This window comes from Echinops telfairi, unplaced genomic scaffold (genome assembly GCF_000313985.2).
Source record: "Echinops telfairi isolate 266 unplaced genomic scaffold, ASM31398v2 ScPeMD7_7468;HRSCAF=8506_0, whole genome shotgun sequence".
NCBI lineage: Eukaryota > Metazoa > Chordata > Mammalia > Afrosoricida > Tenrecidae > Echinops > Echinops telfairi.
This window is the reverse complement of record NW_022111369.1, coordinates 53,296,108-53,316,003: the sequence shown is the minus strand read 5'-3', so window position 1 is coordinate 53,316,003 and position 19,896 is coordinate 53,296,108. Positions and strand designations below refer to the sequence as shown.

General features: G+C 36.9%; 1 protein-coding gene across 1 annotated transcript in view; it reads left to right on the top strand.

Moving 5' to 3' along the window:
• Positions 1-19,896, top strand: part of PDS5A (PDS5 cohesin associated factor A) — a 144,723-nt gene that overhangs the window by 111,112 nt on the left and 13,715 nt on the right. Inside the window, exons 19-29 of the mRNA XM_045284096.1 lie at positions 743-866; positions 2,084-2,242; positions 9,436-9,504; positions 11,236-11,372; positions 12,611-12,734; positions 12,996-13,200; positions 13,649-13,763; positions 15,411-15,543; positions 16,229-16,348; positions 18,129-18,191; positions 18,863-19,008. Coding sequence (XP_045140031.1) covers positions 743-866; positions 2,084-2,242; positions 9,436-9,504; positions 11,236-11,372; positions 12,611-12,734; positions 12,996-13,200; positions 13,649-13,763; positions 15,411-15,543; positions 16,229-16,348; positions 18,129-18,191; positions 18,863-19,008 — 1,395 coding nt within the window. The remainder of the gene's footprint in view (positions 1-742; positions 867-2,083; positions 2,243-9,435; positions 9,505-11,235; positions 11,373-12,610; positions 12,735-12,995; positions 13,201-13,648; positions 13,764-15,410; positions 15,544-16,228; positions 16,349-18,128; positions 18,192-18,862; positions 19,009-19,896) is intronic.

Genomic DNA, 19,896 nt, shown 5'->3' with positions numbered 1-19,896 from the left:
TTATTTTTGTCTAATTTTGTTTTCACTTTGACATATTAAGGAGGATCGTTGCCTTAGGATCAAACTTAGTGCTGAAGGTTTTTATTTAGACTTAAATCAACCTTTTAGGGAATATGCAAGTAATTCTTAGTATCCATTCATAAATCAATTTTCTTCTCAGGATAACAATAAGGCAAGAGAACTTTAGAAAAATTTTAAAAAGCCAGTGTTGACATTTTGATGTGTTTGAGTTTTGTTTTTCATGGCTATGTTTGTCTTATCTACCTAAAGTGTATGGCAGTTTTTATAGATTCATGTAAACATGTTCTTTTCATTTTACTTGTTCTCTATTATCATTTATAGGTATCAAACTTCAGCTTCACTATTTTCTAGCTCTGTCCTATAGGAGGCTCAAGTTTTTATAATCTATATTATAGTTATAAGTAATAAATAGTCCTTTGAGTGGTTGTGCAGTCAATGGTGCACACACTTAATATTTCCTAGATGTTTTTTAATATTTTTCCATCAGTATACTTGCACACTTTCTTCTATCATTTTAGCTTTTTGAAATAACTGATGACAACTGTAGAAAGTAAGTAGGAAATTAGAAATATGACCCCAAGAAATAACTTATCTTGTTTTTCTTTCTCAAAAAACTGACTACTTAAAAGATAGCATGCATTCAAATAGGGGAAGTAATGCAGGAGGTATTACTTGTGTTTGTGGGGTTTGATTGTTTTTTCACTATTGATATTTTTTACAGGACCTTAATTCCAATTTTACATCAAAAAGCAAAGCGAGGTACTCCACACCAAGCAAAACAGGCTGTGCACTGTATACATGCCATATTTACAAATAAAGAAGTCCAGCTAGCACAGATTTTTGAGGTATGTGTAATTCATATAATGTATCTTGGGTTCTATTTTCTTTTAAGTGCTGTGGTGGTTTGATGGCAAGAGCCCCAGTGACATAGAGGTTTGCACATCAAGCTGCCAACCACAGGATCCGAGGTTCAAACCCTCCAAGCTGGTCTGCAGGAGAAAGATACAGCTATCTACTCCAAAGTCAGAGACTCACAGGGTGGTTCTCCTTTGTCCTACATGATCGCTGTGAGTTGGAATCAACTCGGTGGCAGTGAGTTTTTGTTTTTGATGTTTTTTTTTTTTCTTTTTACAATTTTTTTTAAAACATTTTATTAGGGGTTCATACAACTGTTATCGCAATCCATACACACATCAATTGTGTAAAGTGCATTTGACAGTCATTCTCAAAACATTTTCTCTCCACTTAAACCCCCGACATTAAGTCCTCATTTTTTCCCCTCCCTCCCCGCTCCCCCTTCCCTCATGAGCCCTTGATAGTTTATAAATTGGTATTGTTTTTGGTGTTTTCATCATAGCAAAAGTTAGAGGTTTTTAGTCTTTCTGATTTTAATTTAAATTCTGTAACAGCAGATACCTCGTGTTTCTTTTTCAGTACTATAGCCCCAGCCTTTCATTTACATTTTGAACTTAATTTATATTGAAGGAATATGTGCATGTGGCATTTTATCTTCGTTTGAGGCTTGTTGGCTGAAGTCCATTTATCTTTATTGAGCATGAGTTGATGATTTTGAAACCTCATCTATCTGACAACTCTATCTGGAAGTTAATCCTAGTTTCCCTTTCCTTAAATATAATTTTTTGACTCATGCTTTTATAAGATTATCTGTTAAAAATTATACCTTATTAACCAAACCCAGACAACTTATATTTTCTTTGATTCAAAGTAATTTTAAACTGCCTCCCAGGCCAATTCCAGAGAACTGGAAAATAATGCTGAATTCAGTGAAGTAGAAATATTAGCATGTTTTAATGTACTCCTCAGTGCATGTGCACGGGCTCGTGTATTATTTTACATTCTTTCCATTTTTAATTTCAGTGGATAAGAACCAAGAGTGGTTAAAGTTTCTTATGGTTGGTGTGGTTAAAGTTTCTTATGGCCATGTATCACTAGAATAGATTGACTTTGGCCACATTAAATTCAGAATTCTGAAATGTGTTTTAACAGACTGTCTAGACATTTATAAAACAAACTAGTAATTTTGTGTATTTTATTTTTATAGCCACTCAGTAGGAGTCTGAATGCAGATGTACCAGAACAACTTATAACTCCATTAGTTTCTTTGGGCCACATTTCTATGTTAGCACCAGATCAGTTTGCTTCCCCAATGAAATCTGTAGTCGCAAACTTTATTGTGAAAGATCTACTAATGAATGACAGGGTAAGTCTCTCCATCTTCATGAGAACGTAGAGCTGCGGTATTACTCTTAGAGCTGATAATATTAAAACTCTTATCCTCGTTTGTCTCAGAAAATGCTTGCTTCTTTCTATAATTCTCTTATCCTTTTATTATATAACTCACTCCCTTATTTATTTGCTTACTCAAATTTTCAAATGCTTTCTGACTTCTCAGTAGCTGTTACTAGAACTTAACATTCAAGAGCGGGAAATGAGACCATGTGATGAATGTATTAGGAAGTTAAAAATGTAAATCAAATACTTTTATCCTAACCTTTTGAGAACCTTCTGGAGCATTCGAACATTTTTTTTTTTTTTTTTTTTAACAAATACGGTTTTTAAATAAGTAAGCTTGAATTATACTAACCTTTTGAAATATACCAAAAGGACCTCAGGCTTTTGGCACTAAATATGAGGGTAAGTAAAAGTATTACTGTGAAATAAAAAACCTTTATAAAGCAAAAATATCAAAATTTAAAGATATTGTTTCTTAACATCTCCATTTATACATTTCTAAAGGCAGCATTTCCATCTTTCTAACCCTATCCTTCAAAATTATGTCGTCTTCTCGTTACAAGGTGTCCAAACCGCACTCTTGGCATCCTCGAGGACTAAAATCTTACTCCAGTTAAATGTTTTATGAGTTTGGGGAACCAAAAGAAAGGGACAAGATGAGGGCTATAGGAGGGTAAGGATTTCCCAGAGAATGATCAGAGGGCAGCCCTTCCTCCCCTCAAAGAATGAGTGGGTGCATTGTTAGGATGGGAAAACTTCCTCAGCAATACAGCTCTTTATTTTTCTTAAAACTTCTTCCTATTAAGTCCTGCAGTTTCCCTGTGCTCTTCAAGAAAATCTGAGATTACCCCATGGAGATTTCGCCCACCCAAGGCACCCAAAGTCAAGTCACCCTAGCTTTCAGAGCTGACCTGTTGGCCTGGAAGTTAATTGTCCAACAAATCCATAAACCACTGTATTGATTGGACCCGGTTTGTATATTTTGGGCGGGGGAGGGAGGGGGATGGGGTTTAAGGTAGTCTTACAGACTCTTAAGACAGGTGACAAGTGTATTACTGAGAGAACCTAACTGCAGCCATCACTTATTAAAGAGATCTGTTTGAGTATTTTTTGTTAGTAATAAATAATGCATGTCTGAACTGTAACAATACTGTTTGACCTACCTTCATTTATCTTGTGATTGAGGTAGGTACTGAAGAGTATGTGTATTAAGAGCTTTGGTGGTGTAGTGGGTGAGGTGTTTCGTTACTAACCCAAGGTTGGACATTTGAATCCACCAGCCATTCGATGGGGAAAAGAGGCTTTCTCCTCCTACAAACTGCTTCAGAAACCACAGAGGCATTTCTGATATACCTATAGGGTCACTCCAAGTCAGAATTGACTCGATGGCAGTGAGTCTAATATATTAGTTCTGAGTTTGATCCTAGGATAAGGTGACCAGATTTTAACATTGGTAAAGCGGGACACCATTGATAAAACTCATATCCTGGCGAAATAGCCACATGGCAGCCGAAAACCGTATACCCTAGCTTGTCGTGCATTTTTCCCAAAAATCGGGACTTTTTAAAAATGCTGCGGGACACAGGAAAAATTGTTCAAAAGTGGGACGTCTGGTCACCTTATCCTAGGACTGTATAGCTTGCAAAAGCTACCCCTGTGATTTCTGAAACACACCTGTAATTAAAAATAACCACATGACCTAAATTAAAGGAATATTGAGGAAAGACACAAATCAGCTGAAGCATTGTAAATAAAAGATCAAGTCAATATCAGCTTACCCAAATCCTTCCTAACCTTTCTCAGTGGCTTACTCAGCTTGAGCACCCAGTATGGGGAACTTTCTGAAGAATAGGGTTCTCTCCTCCGCCACCCATTCTGGACATAGTAGACAAGACAAAGGCATGCGTGTCATCCTATGTCTCACACTTCCTTTGATAAATAGGGCTAGCAAATGTGATTTAACATTCTTCATAGATGACAATTATTGATGAGTCCTATTTTTAAGATGCTTAAGTAATAGGATTGAACTATTGAATTGTATGGTATGTGAATTAGGGGCCAATAAAATGGTTTTTTTGGTTTGTTTTTTAAGTAAATGCTTAAGCAGGAAAGTTGAGTATATAAGGTATGACTTGACCTTGGACAAGCCAAAAGTAGCCATAACAGTCTTAATTCCTGACCAAGCTCAGTCCTCTAGTGATCCCATTCTTTCCTTCTGCATTTGCCCACTCCTTGTTTGAGCAAGGACAGCCTTCTCAAAGACTTAAATCAAACTGATGTTTTTTTTCCCCTTAATGATGAGAGATCTGACTGTTAGTTAAACCCCCAACTGCCTGATATTACTAATGCTAGAAATAAAACACTTATCGCCAAGTTTTTCTAAAATACAATGTTATTTTTGCTTTATCAGTGTATGTACAATATATTTAAGTTTTTTTAAGCAAAACTTATAGCAGTCATTTTAAAGTTTTTCTTTAATTGAAGAAATTTAGTAATCTCAGCCTGATTATTTTCCTTCTGATCCATAATGACTTAAGTCACAGAATTGGAGCATTTATTATATTTTTCATAGAAATAACATATACGTTATAGAATATGCCACTTCCCTCCCACCCCTCCAAATGATTAAAGAGTTCATTATGGATGTTAGCAGGACGTAATGCCAATGAGGAATGCTCAGAAGAAATAGGATAGTTGTTTATCAGGATATGTTACAAAGGTCTTTCAAGTCTGCTAATAAATACCAAAGGGACATTATTCTGCTGTAAGCCTCAACCCGAAAACATTTAGTTCAAGTTCTGTGAGTCAGCTAACCCAGCACGCTGAATTAAGTGTGTAGAAGTCCACCCTACCCCAAAATTCAGCCTCCTGCACAAAAGCCTTCAACTTTATTTGATCCATGGGTTGGGAAATCCACCGCTCTAATACATGGTCTGGCTCCTGGTCCTGCTGCTGCTGCTCCTCTGGTGTCTTCTGGGGTCACCACAACATGAGGAACTCTATTAAGGGCCGCGGCATTAGGAAGGTTGAGAACAACTAGTCTAAATGAAAAGCTTGATTAACAGTCTGACCTAATGGAACGAACTCCAAATGCACTGCCCCCTCACATAAAAAAAAAAAAGAAAAATGAACATCATCTTGATCTTTGATTTCACTTGATGAGCTTTTGGGGGGTGAGGTAACAATGGCGGCTTCCACTGGCTTGATTGATGTTTACTTTCGGGTCTTGTCATGACCTTGGGGCGAAAAAGTCTGGGTCGGTTTGGCTGGTTAGAACCCGAGGCACAAATGTCGCAGCATCCCATCTCATTCCCAAATCTTCCATTAAAATTCACTGAACCAAGCTCCAACATAGTCCAGATAACTTGCCCATTTCTTCAGTGATCTGTGGTCAGGCTTCAAGCACAAGTGCACGAATTTTGTCAACATTATCCTCCACTCAGGAAGTTGACAGATGTCCAGAACAAGGTGTGTCCTCAATCAGCATTGAACCTTTTCTGAAAGGAGAAAACCTCTAGTGCACTTGAGTTTCCCGTAGCGCAGACCTTGTCAGCTGTGTTCAGCATCACAACGTGAGTTTCTGTGGTGTTTTTCCTCAGCAGGAAACAAAATTTCATTGCTGCACACTGTTCTATTAATCTGGCCATCACACACTCACACACACAAAAAATGAGTTTCGAGAGAAACTGCTTGTATGAAAAAATTCACTGTGACCAGAAAGATCCTTCCTGAGCAACGCCACTATATGTACTAAGTCACAGTGAGTTGCTCAATGCTGGCCTAGCAGGAAAAATGCGTACTACTACAGCTCTGCCCAGTGGAGGGTTTTTTCCGGTTTTGGGGGGTAACCCCTTGTATACAATACTTGTATCACACAGGCTAGTGTGCTTTTTCCAGGTTCGCTTAGTTGACAACTCACTAAGATGATTGCTTGTCTAAAGACAAGCCTTTAAGACCTCAGATGCTTTTCTTTGATCATAGCTGGACACTGTCTGGTTTCTTCACAATACTTTTCTATAGCACTTTTATTTTTACCGAATCCCCCCCCCTTTTTTTTAAATCATTTTATTAGGGGCTCATACAACTCTTATCACAATCCATACATACATCAATTGTGTAAAGCACATTTGTACATTCATTGCATTCATCATTCTCAAAACATTTCCTCTCCACTTAAGCCGCCGGCATCAGGTCCTCATTTTTCCCCTCCCTCCCCGCTTCCCCCTCCCGCATGAGCCCTTGATAATTTATAAATTATTATTTTGTCATATCTTGCCCTGTCTGACATCTCCCTTCACCCACTTTTCTGTTGTCCGTCCCCCAGGGAGGGGGTCACATATAGTTCCTTATAATCAGTTCCCTCTTTCCAACCCACTCTCCCTCTGCCCTCCCAGTATCGCCACTCACACCACTGGTCCTGAAGGGATCATCCACCCTGGATTCCCTGTGGTTCCAGTTCCTATCTGTATCAGTGTACATCCTCTGGTCTAGCCAGACTTGCAAGGTAGAATTCGGATTATGATATTGGGGGCGGGGTAGAAGCTTTTAGGAACTAGAGGAAAGTTGTATTTTTCATTGTTGCTGCGTCGCACCCTGACTAGCTCGTCTCCTCCCTGAAACCCTTCTGCAAGGGGATCTCCAGTGGCCTGCAAATGGGCTTTGGGTCTCCACTCGGCACTGCCGCCATCATTCACTATAGTAAGATTTTTCATTCTGATGATGCCCTATACCTGATCCCTTTGACACCTTGTGATCGCATAGGCTGGTGTGCTTCTTCCATGTGGGCTTTGTTGCTTCTGAGCTTGATGGCCGCTTGTTTACCTTCAAGCCTTTAAGAGCCCAGATGCTATACTTTTTGATAGCTGGGCACCATCAGCTTTCTTCACCACATTTGCTTATGCACCCATTTGTCTTCAGTGATCCCTTTGACACCTTGTGATCACACAGGCTGATATGTGTTGCTTCTGAGCTAGATGGCCGCTTGTTTACCTTCAAGCTTTTACCTTTAAGACCCCAGACATATCTTTTGATAGCTGGGCACCATCAGCTTTCTTCATCACATTTGCTTATTCACCCGCTTTGTCTTCAGCAATTGTGTCGGGAAGGTGAGCATAGTGATCCCTTTTTGGGGGTAGGTATTGAGCAGGGTTGTGTCATAAGAACTAACTGTTCTTATATTGGGACTATAATTAAGTGCAAACTGAAAATCCATATATTTATGTCTGTGGTTCACTTTAGAGTCATTATCAATTTATAATAGAGTACATTATAAATCATCCCCCGGAGCATATGGTAATTCTGTTGATAACCAGAAAAGAAAAGAAAAAAACCTCACTGCCATCAACTCAATGCTGACTCAGCCACCCTCTGGGACAGGGTAGAACTGCCCCTGTGAGTCCCAGACTGTAACTCTACAGGAGTAGAAAGCCCCATCTTTCTCCCGAATTCTATTAATTATAACATTAACTTAGCTAGTAGTATAGAATTTAAAACACTGATGAGAAACAAATTATACAAGAATAGGCTGGCTTCATACCTCAGTACATGAATTGTTGACCCATACAGATTAAACTCATAAGTGACTGGACACTTTACACAAACAGTGGGGGTTGTGAATGGGGCAAAACTTTGAATAATATTCACAAAGGCAGAACCATGCCTACCAGATAAATATATGCCATAATAAAGCAAGGAGGGCACAAAAATAATAAATAAATGGTAGTTCAGGGCCACCATTTATTGAGCACCCTCAAAGCAAGAGATCTGAACCAAAGCCTAATGGCAGCCAATTCCAGCTCACATAGTCAAAGCAGTTGGTCCAGTTCTGGTCATCAGCCTTAGCCATCCACAGTGGGTCAGTTGATGCCACTGCAAGCTTAGAAGTCCACACAAACCTCCCCACACTTCAGACCCGCTGGGCCCTGGGGCTAAGCCATGCCCATAAGCTCAGTAAACTTTACCTTTTAAACTTCCAGCCTCTTTTCTCTTTCTGTACAGGTCTTCCCTTAAAATACAGAACTCTGTTTTCTCAGCAGTTCTGGTTGGGGCTCAGGTTTTCTTTTCTAAGCCCCTTGCTCTACCTTGACTTCAACTAAAAAAGCCTTTTTCTTTTCAGGCAATCCTTAACTCCTAATACTGAAATGCACTCATCTATTCTCCACCCCTGGACTATATGAATGTATGTAGGATCTGGGCTTCTAGCAGGATGGCTCCAGTACATACTGGCCTCCTGTTAATCAACCATGCTTTTTCTCTGGACCACTTCAGAAGCTGCTTTTCCCCTCAGCTGCAGCTTACCATTCCTTATATCAATTACAAGTAACAATAACCAAAATAAATTATTCTAGGAGCCAAATGCCTTTTTTTGTTCTCTCGAAAAAAAACTGTGAGCCTAGAGCCTTTGCAATAAATCCCACTTTTTTTTTCTTTTTCTTTGTTTTTTTCATGTTTACCTGTGCTTTATTACAGACATTGGTGCAAATATGAGGAGCTAGTATATATTGGATGCTGTACTGAACAGTTTATAATGAACTTTTTTTCTCTATTTACATTCAATAAGTCAAGCCCATTTACTTCAGCGTATCCATTGCAGTCCTTTTAATGTGTCACTTACCCCTTTCCTCCCTGTTTCCTGTTTATGTTCCTCCTCCTCTTAAAACCTTCTGATCATTGCCCTTGGATAAATGCTGCCCTTCTGATGTTAGATGGTCGATTATTCCAAGAATGATGGGGTTAGGTGGGGATGTGTGTTCTGGTCCAGACATGATGGGTGATTCAGGATGATAGTCTTGGGACTTCTACAAGTCTCTATCCGTAAGACCAGTGAGCCTGGTCTCAAGATTTCAAGTTTTGTTCTATGTTTTTCTCCCACACTAGGCAAGACCTTCTAATCTGATCCTTTGCAGGGGAGCTGGTACTGGTAGCTGGGCACCATCTAGTTTTCCCACTGTTTTTTTTTCTATTGCCATAATTCACATAACAAAATTTAATAATTCACTCCTATTAAGGAGAGTTGTCCAACGAATATGTCTTTTAATCTAGAATAATGTTCAGCTTTCCAATTTTCTTATCTATTTTATAGAAATCATATTATTTACCATAAAAAGCTTAGTGAACAAAACAATGAAATTTTTGCTTCCTAAAAGTTAAATTTATCTATAGTCCACAGGTGAGAAAAATGGGAAATTATGGTCTCCAGATGAAGAGGTTTCCCCTGAAGTACTAGCAAAGGTAACATTTTGTAGCTCTTAATAACTCTTAGGTTGATGTAAGGAATGTTTGTCGGTATTCCTTTTACCTAATACTTAATATGTATTTTTCAGTGAGGTGTTTTATTTTTAAATCCTTGGTGACAAGTTGTTTGTTTTTCAACAAAATTGCACCCATCATTTGATTATTTACATATGACTGTATTCAGTGTCTTCTACGGACTTTCCTCTCTGCTGAACAGTCATAGGGGACTCTTGTACAAAAATTATTGCGTGTTGATGCACAAAGGCATCTCGAGATTAGTAGTCTAGCTTCACCACTATCATTTGGAAATATTAACTTGTAAATTCATTGCCATCAAATTGGTGACTTTCAAGAGAGAGAAATTATACTTCAGTAAAGGTCATTTTTTAAAAAGTAATGATCTTAACATTTGAAACAGGGCTTGAAACTGTTCGAACCGGTTTGGTCAGTGAAGCAAAGCTGGAACAGACCTAAGTTTTTAGAATTTGGGCAATCTAGAATGGAATACACAGAAGAGCATGCTAAGCCCGGTGTGTACATTGGATTATTGTCAGGACTGTTGGAAAGTGATCAGCCATTCAAAGAGGTGTCATCAACTGCCATCTTTGAACCAGACACCATTGTTTTCTACTCGGCCAGGAATGAGAGTTGATTTACTACGCAGTAGACTCACTCATGTAAACCCTATCCAGGTTTTCTTAGGAGACAAAATTTGTAGTAGGGCTTTGGCCTGTAATTCCCCTTCTAGCTAGTGTGTGGTTCTTTCACTTTCTTGAAATTGGAGTTTGTATGGTTTTCCTTCAGTGGTGGCTGAACGCATTCGAGGTCCTGATTTGAAACAAACTGTCGTCTACATTGATAGTCTGTTTCACTTTGCATAGCTTCATTGTAATCATGTATCCATCAATTCCTGTATCTGTTGTTAGTGAAGATAGTTAATAATACCTGTATCCTTTCACTTGCTCTCGCAAGTATATTAGCAATCTTTTGAATACAAATAAGACAACAATCTTTTGAGCACAAGTTTGGAAGTAATTATAACCACAGTCATTATGGGATCACGTAGATTTTTTTGCTAGAATGTTGAGACTGCAGCAGACTTAAATAGTTTCTTCAAAACTACTACTTTAGCAGTACGAAAATTATGAACGCCTATGTGAATACTTTCAATCACTATGGAGAAACTGAAAATGTGAAAATGGCTAACATACTTGGCAGCTAACCAAGAGTTTGTATGTTCAGATTCACCCAGAGGTGCCAACTTCTGAAAAATCTACCACTGAAACCCCTGTAGAGCTATTTATGTTTGAACACACATATCACTACAAGTCAGAGTTGACTCTACAGCAAGTAGTTTTTACTTTGTAGCATTTTCAGTAGTTACCTTTTAAATAAATTTTCAAGTGATTAAAAATGTTGAATAACCAGGACAGGGCATTAGCCATTATCTATATACTACTTGTCTCAGTTGCCTACCTGTTGGAGGTAAGAATACTTCTCATTAAGTTGTTCAAGAGATTAGTTAATATAAGTGCAGCTTTGGGAAAGTACTTTGCATATATTAAACACCAAATAAATGTTCATTTTTATTGTTGTTATTTTCTTTGGGACTTGTCTAATAAAATGTGCTTGCTGCCAAAGATAAGTAATTTAATTAACATAAAGTAGGCTTCCCTTAATTTGAACTTTTTTAAGTTGCCTTTCTTTTAGCATGTTAATATTTTATAGGTACAGGCAATTAAACTTCTGGTAAGGTGGCTGTTGGGTATGAAAAACAACCAGTCTAAATCTGCCAATTCAACTCTTCGGTTATTATCAGCGATGCTGGTTAGTGAGGGTGACCTGACAGAACAAAAGAGGATCAGGTGAGATTTGCTTTTCACTTCTAATTTTTTTAGCTCTGTTCGTAGCATTTACATTTGAATTATTTGCCTAATTATTACTGAATGTTAGAATTGCCCCTCGGCTTTGCAATCACATCTCATATCCTACCTTCACATTTATAATGCTTACATTATTTTTATTTTAATAATGCTGTTATATCTTTCTTTAGTCCTAAAGACTGAACTTTTTTTCCCCAATAATCTATTAGTCTGTCACTGTAGTCTAATGTCCTAGTTAGCTTCAGCATGTAGTTCAGTGAAACAGTTACTATGTTCCTGCTCTGCACAACAGTGCAATATCGATTGTATATTTCATTGCCTCAGAATCCATGTGAGGATCGACAAGCATTGTCACCAGTGCTTGGTGTATCATTCCTGTTGTCTAGGAGTGCCCTCTGCTTCATGTTAAGCAGTAGTCTCTCCTGGGTTCCAGTCATACCTATATTTCCTTGAGTCTTCAGAGTACCAAAACAATGCTGTGTTCGATGTAGAAGTTGAAAGGCTATAGGAGAAAGGCTTTCCTTTCTCCCCATTCATTACCACACTTTGCCATCTAGACAGGAAAAGTGTGCAGGAGGCCCCAGGGACTTAACTGATGGGGAGGGGGGCCCTCTGCAAAAGCAGGTGACTACACATTTTCCTTAATTATAAGCTATAAAACAAAACTTTTTAATATCCAAGGAAGCACAGAAGAATATTTTCTAAAAGGAGGTGGGGTGGTATGCCAAATAAGTTTGGGAACCTGTGTTCTATATGTTCCTTTTTCTTATGTAAATCAGCAACTTTTGTCCCTCGTTTAAGCTGACATGAGTCTGAGTCTTATTGTTTGTATATGCATATGCCAAAAATCTCTGTTGAAAATATACCTAAAATATTATAGGTTGGTATTTTGGTTTTGTTTTACTAAATTTTCTACAGTGAGTAAGTATACCTCTTAAAATGAGAGGCGCAAAGTTCCCAATGTGATGGCTCTTCCTTGCGTGGCTGTCCTGGAGGGACAGCAGGACAGAAGCAAAAGCAGATGCATGTATCAGAAAGTCTCATAATTTGAGCCGTTTTCCATGTTTAGCTCATGACCTCAAAACCACTTTCTCGATTGTCCATTACCTGATTTTAAGCCTAAGTCATCCTCTGAATCTTATACTCAAAAAGGGATCAAAGTGTGTGTATGAATGATAAAGGTTATAGGAAATGTTTATTTCTTTTTTGTTTGTTTATAGTAAATCTGATATGTCTCGCTTGCGATTAGCTGCTGGCAGTGCCATAATGAAGCTTGCTCAGGAACCTTGTTACCACGAAATTATTACCCCAGAACAGTTTCAGCTCTGTGCACTTGTTATCAACGTAAGTCATGTGATCCACGTCCTTATGAGTCACTTAGCCTTCAAAGCTAAATACTTCTACAATAATAAAGAGTAAAAGTGGGCTGCTGTTACGACTTAACTCAGTATCTCCCAAACATTAAATTGTTTATTCACCCAATAGATTTTTTTTTCAGAAGCATATAATGTTGAATTTTTTTTTTAATTAGGTTTATTTTTTTCCCCTTTGAAAGTACTGATTTTTCTATCTGAAGTGTGTGTGTGTGTTTCTGTGCTGCTGTAGGATGAGTGCTACCAAGTAAGGCAGATATTTGCTCAGAAGCTGCATAAGGCACTTGTGAAGTTGCTGCTCCCATTGGAGTACATGGCGATCTTTGCCTTGTGTGCCAAAGATCCTGTGAAGGAGAGACGAGCTCACGCACGACAGTGTTTGCTAAAAAACATTAGTATACGCAGGGAGTACATTAAACAGAACCCCATAGCTACTGGTAAGTACCTTTGAAAATTTTCTCTGTGTAAATAGATCATGTCAGTCCATACGTTTCTACTTTTTAAATTTTTGTTTCTAATCGCATGGCAGCTTTTAAAGTATGTTGTCATTGTAGTGGTGTGCCTCCTACTTCTTGAAACTTATTTATAGTGCATAAAACTGTCCATTTTTCTGATGAGCTAAACAGTATGCCTTATTTTGAAAACATTGGTCAGTTCTCAGAGACCAAAGGATTATTTTCCTGGTTTTGCCTGAGACCCACCATACAATTTTTAATTGACTTTAATATTCTCTAAAGTGAAAGTTGAAATATTTCTGGACCATCTAGCTGTCGCATTCCCTCTGGTTTTAAAACAATTTAGGGAAGAAATAGAAATTGAATTGGTTAGGACTTGAAGATGAAAATGATTTTTATAAAATCCATTATTGCTGTGTTTTCCTTTTAGAGAAATTATTATCACTGTTGCCTGAATATGTAGTTCCATACATGATTCACCTGTTAGCCCATGATCCAGATTTTACAAGGTCCCAGGATGTTGATCAGCTTCGTGATATCAAAGAGTAAGTCATGTTTTTTCCCCAAGAATTCTGAAGGTTACATTAAACTATGCCATTATTATTCCTATTAAAATAAATTTTTTCTTATGTTGTGAATTCCCATCTAGCAAGTTCCTGTTGGTTTATTTTTTGTTCATGTTATTTTGTGTTTGCAATAATCTGTCTTTTGATTACTTGAACTAGGTTGCTTTGTTACTTTTCATTTTTATATTATATGGTTTTTACTATGTGTATTAAGAGCTGAGGGTTGAAAAAGAAAAAGCTGAGGTTTGTTCATTTGATCATTTATAAGTTGTATAGTAAAAATGTTTTGTACTTGAAATTTAACTTTACACTAATTTAACTTTTAAAATATGCATGAGGACTCACACATACACGGAATCTTCTGTAGCAGCGTTGTTGTAATACAGTTAGGTTTGCTATACTAGATGTATAGAGATATATAGATAACACAGAGAAAGTTGTAGACAGGCAAGTAGTAACCACTTATTCATGAAGTGTTGCTTCTATAAAATAGAAATTTGTATATTAAATAAGACAAAAGTGAAAGAAGGCCTACAATTACCTAAAACTGGCCTATAACAAACCTTAAAGCATCATTTGCTTTTCCCCTTTTCCTATGCTTTGGCGGGGAGGTATGCTTAAACTTATTCATTCTTTATTTGAAGTATATGGGACGTTAAGCTTTATCTTACTTGAGGTCCTATTCCACATTTATCTCTACTTCCTGTAGCTGAAAGTGTTGTATCTTTTCATTGAAATCCTAGACTTGTAAGCAACATGACATTTTTCTTTTTGACATCTTTTTCAACATTACTCTTAATAATCCTTTGTCTGCTATCCTGTTTTTAATCAAACACTTCCATTGATTACCAACTTCTATGGTTAGAGGCCTGTCATTACCTTAATGTAACTTCCAACACTCCAACAATGGTGATGTTGTACTTAATGTTTCAAATGCTTAAAAATAATGATTTTTAGCATTTTAAATGCCTTTAAAGCCATATTAATTAGACATGTGTTGCACATCATTCGGTTTCAGGGGACAGAGTTGTATGTTGTAAGTTTGCATGCAATTTAGACAAGGAACTTCACAGAGGATCATCAGACAGAACCTTCCACATTGATTCAGTAAAGCTTTGTTGGTTTTGTCAAGAATCATTCTGGGGATGTATTGAAAACATCAGTTTCCAAGTTCTTCAATAAGAGTTGTCCATCGAAATTCCCCCGAGTGACTCTAATGGTAAACAGGGTCTAGTATTCACTTTCACTTAGAAATTCAGGTGACCTCAGATGTTTTCTGAGAGAGTTCAGTGAGGGTACAAGTGGAAAACAAAACCAGTCTGCGATGTGCTGGCTTAGATGCATGCTAGAGTGCCTTTGGTGTGTGTCTCATGGTGTCTTGTGAAACTGTGAGCTGTTTTAATTTTTAATGTTCTTATTTTGTGTTTGAATTTTCTACTTGAGAGAAATGTTATAAATAGATAAGTTATCTTTAGTTCGATTTAGAGTTTTCCTGGTGATCTATTTTAATGATTTATTGATTTTATTGTAGTTAGGCAACAAGAGTTCCTGGCAAGGCGGTAATCCATTAAGCACAAAAAATAGCTATATCTAGTGTTTTAATAGGGAAGTCTGTTTACCACTTAGGTGCCTGTGGTTCATGCTTGAAGTTTTAATGACAAAGAATGAAAACAACAGCCATGCCTTTATGAAAAAGATGGCAGAGAACATCAAGTTGACCAGAGATGCCCAGTCTCCAGATGAATCCAAGACAAATGAAGTAAGATGTGTGATATGTGTTAGGCATGTAGGAAGTAAGATGTTACAGTAAAGAAAACCTTAGCACTCGTATCCCACTTATTTTCCTATTGTTGTTTTAAGATATAGTCATGTAGAGGAGCCCTGGTAGCATAGTGGGTTACAGGTTGTTGCTGCTAACTTACAAGGTCAGCTGTTCAAATCCACCAGCTGCTCCTTTCTAGAAAGATGAGCCTCTGCTGCCATAAAGATTTATAGCCTCAGAAACCCACAGGGGCAGCCCTACCTGTGTCCTATAGGATTGCTGTAAGTAAGAATCTACTGGGTAACAGTGAGTTTGAGTCTATAGTCATTCAGTTTTCATTGCATTTCATTATAAATGTATATGGGGAATCTTTAATACTATGGGGAAAACAAACTTCTGCAGACCAGGAGGGAAAAAAACAGTAAAATTAGTAAGTGCCGTACAAACTTAGTAAGAATTTTTGTTAAGTGCATGCTTTGGTGTGTTTTTGTTTGGACTTTGTTTTCTCTTCATTTATTTTGTTCTTTGTATTACATATTTGATATTCATAATATATTACAGTAGAAGATAGTTTTGTCTGATCAATGAAAAAATTACCACATGTCCTTCTTTTGGCGCTACTTGTAATTAGCACTGTAATTTGTACACTGAAGGTTACAGTCTATCTCTCTTTCTTCCCTAGAAACTTTATACGGTGTGTGATGTGGCTCTGTGTGTTATAAATAGTAAAAGTGCTTTGTGCAATGCAGATTCACCAAAGGATCCAGTTCTCCCAATGAAATTTTTTACACAGCCCGAAAAGGTAATTTTCCTTAATTTTTCTAATACACTCAACTGACTTAAATTTCAGTTACTATCATTCCTATGGCAAATATCAGAATGTCTTACTACACAGTGAAAAAATACTGAGTTTTTCTTGGGATAAGATATTGTCCAAAGGGCTCAAGTAGAAAGCAAATGTTTGAGAATGATGAGGGCAAGAAATGTACAAATGTGCTTGGCACAATGGTTGGATGGATGGACTGTGATAAGAGTTGTACGAGCCCCCAATAAAATGATTAAATAAAAATTTTTTTTAAATCATGAAATTTTTTAAAAGAGAGGAATTGTCATCCAAAACTGCAAGATATTGTTAACACCTTACAACGTAGAAAATGCAAATCAAGTTTAGCAGTTCAGAGTAGACAAAAATCTTTGTTGTTGCTTAGTCTGAGCTACTTTTCTGGGAATTTTAAATATGAAAAGGGGTTTTTCAAAGTTCCTAAATTATTTTAACTTCATTGAAGCACTGTTAGTCTTTCGCAGACAAAACATACGCATTGAATGTTCAGTACACTGTAATCATATGTACAATTATATATGAAACGTTAGCATTAATAGAATTAGTCTTGGCAACTAATAGACCTGTGTTCTCATCAACTACTTAAAACTTGAGGGAGTTTAGACGAGTTAATGCCTCAAGGCCTCAGTGTTTTCATCTGTGAAATACAATAATGGCACTTGTGCACAATTATTAATATACTGTATAGGTTTATTTGATAAGAGTTTGTCACTTTTAATAGATGCTCAAAAATAGTACTAATTCACCTTTGTTCACTTTCCTGGTAACATGGAATTACGTTTCTTTATTCTTTGCCTTAAGGTGACATTTTGAAGTTTGTTTTAATATAGAAGCTTGTTTAGAATTTAAAAATAGCATTCTTATTGTTTAAAATCTAGAATTCATATTACTTTCATTTTCATAAACTATGTATATATAACAGCACATTTTTCATTTCACCTTTTTACACCTACAATTCAGTGAAATTATGTTTATATTTAAACCACTACCCTTATCCATTCCCAAATTGTTCTACCACAAAATGAGATTTTATAGTTTAATCTGCTATACATTTCAAGACTGTTGGTTTGTAGGATAGCCTAGTGATGCTACCATATATCTTCATGAATAAAGCGAGTGAACATTTCTTTTAGTTGCATAAAATTCTGTGTGCTAAAGAAATTGCACAGCCTTGCCTAAAACACACATGCCAGAAATACAATTTCCTTACAGACTAATTTAAGCCTGAAACCATATGAAAATAATAGTATTATTTCCTTTAAAATGTCATTTTAAAATTTTGTCCCAGACATTTTCCTAAGTCTTATGTGCCACTGATTTAATTTACAGCTAAGCTAGACTTAAGGCTTTGTTTAATAAGTATATTTCGATTATTTGCTGAATTGATATGTGAAAGGGATTCTAACAAAAGTTAATGGAAAAATCCTATTATCTTTTTTTAATTTTAATCATTTTATTGGGGCGCATACAACTCTCATCACAATCTACACACACATCAATTGTGTAAAGCACACTTATACATTCATTGCCCCCATCATTCTCAGAACTCTTGCTTTCCGCTTGGGCCTATTATCTTTCAATCCCATTTTTCCACAGTTTTTTTTTTAACTCTCATATCTTAGTGTAATTGTTAATGTAAGCCAGAATGCCTGAAAGTCCGTCTTAGTTGAAGTAATACAAATTAATAGAACTTTTCATTTTAGTTAATATTTCTCTGTCTTCTCTCCCCACCCCCTAATAGGACTTCTGTAATGACAAGAGTTATATTTCAGAAGAGACCAGGGTGCTGTTATTAACAGGAAAGGTATTTGTAGTAGATAATTTATATCACTTCTGCTATTCCTAGAAATAACCTTTATGTGTCCTGTCATCGTCGTCCCCTTGGATGTATAGTTGCTGATTTTTAGAGATCACTATTTGCATTGTAGCCTCAAGCAGCTATTCTCTGGCTTTTTCTGCCATGAGCACTCTGAGGATTGTGCCCTAAATGTTCCATGGCAATGATGGGCTTCAAGTTACTTCAGCTCCACAAAGCAGATTTTCCTGAGAAGTGATAAATTAAACTTACGATGTGTAGAATAAAAGAAATAGTCTTAAAATGAGTTAGCTCATTTTCCATTTTCTGAAAAAGTAATGTGAAAACACCTAGAAAAAAGAAGGAACTCCAGTTTTCAGTAAACATTTTCAAAACTTATATATGTTAACAAGCTTGATTATGTGGCATTTCACTGCAAGTGTGACTGTTTGATAATACTTTTTATTTTGATTGTGTAATAAGGAGTTAATGTTATGACTCTTGATTGTTTTAAGACAAACTGTTTTCCAAAATTATCACTTCTATAAATTTAGTGTTTAACTTTCCAAGGTAAGAACAATCCCTTGGCTTAGACTAAACAGTGTCTCTTAGATGTGTCTAAATTTCTATCTCTGTCTTTTGGTTAGGTAAGAAATAACATGTATGTGTGTAATTTTTAGCCCAAACCTGCTGGAGTGCTAGGTGCCGTAAACAAGCCTTTATCAGCAACAGGAAGGAAACCATATGTTCGAAGCACTGGAGCTGAGACTGGAAGCAATATCAATGCAAATTCAGACCTGAACCCTTCAACCGGAAATCGATCAAGGCAATTTTTTTTTTAACTGTCGTCCATTTGATTCCTCGTTTAAAATATATTCGTAAAGCACTGCATCACAGATGGACTCTGCCTTTAGAAAGTGTCGGAGTACAAGATAATACTGATGGGTTTTAGCATAGAGAGTAAACCAACCATTTTAAAACAATATAACCAGCCAAACGAACCCCATTGCTAGTAAAAAGCTATGAGTCCAATATGACTCAGAAGGTCTCTGAGACTATCAATCATTCTGGGATGGTCTCACCATTCTCCAAAGGACTCGTGGGTTTGGAACCACTGACATTGCCTTAGAGGTCCAACACTTAACTAACAGCGCCACTGGAGCACCTTTAGAACAATAAAGTACTGTTTATGTAGGAAAATAATTTTTTTTAAGAATTTATATTCTAGCTAGAACTAATTTACTTTAAAATATTTATTACAAAAAACAAACCTTTTGCTCTTGAGTCAACTCTGACTCATGATGGGCCCGTGTTACTAAGAATTTCCTGACTGTAACCTTTACAAAAGCAGATCATCAGCTCTTCCTTCATTCCATGGCACTCCTGGGTGGGTTGGAACTGCCAACCTGTAGGTTAGCAACTCATTAATTACACACATTACTTGAACCATCATATAAGGAAATTTAACACGTAGGAACTATGAGAAAGTGTCACTCTTTAAAATAAACTGAATTGATATGCTTTTTCATTTTTAACCCAAAGCAGCTATTATATGAGTCTAGATAACATTGTTAAAGGGTTTTCCCTTTATAAAAATATGTCATGTACCAGTGGTGTGAGTGGCAAAACAGGGAGGGTGGAGGGAGAGTGGGTAGGAAAGAGGGAACCAATTGCATGGAACTGTGTGTGACCTCCTCCCTGGGGGACGGACAAC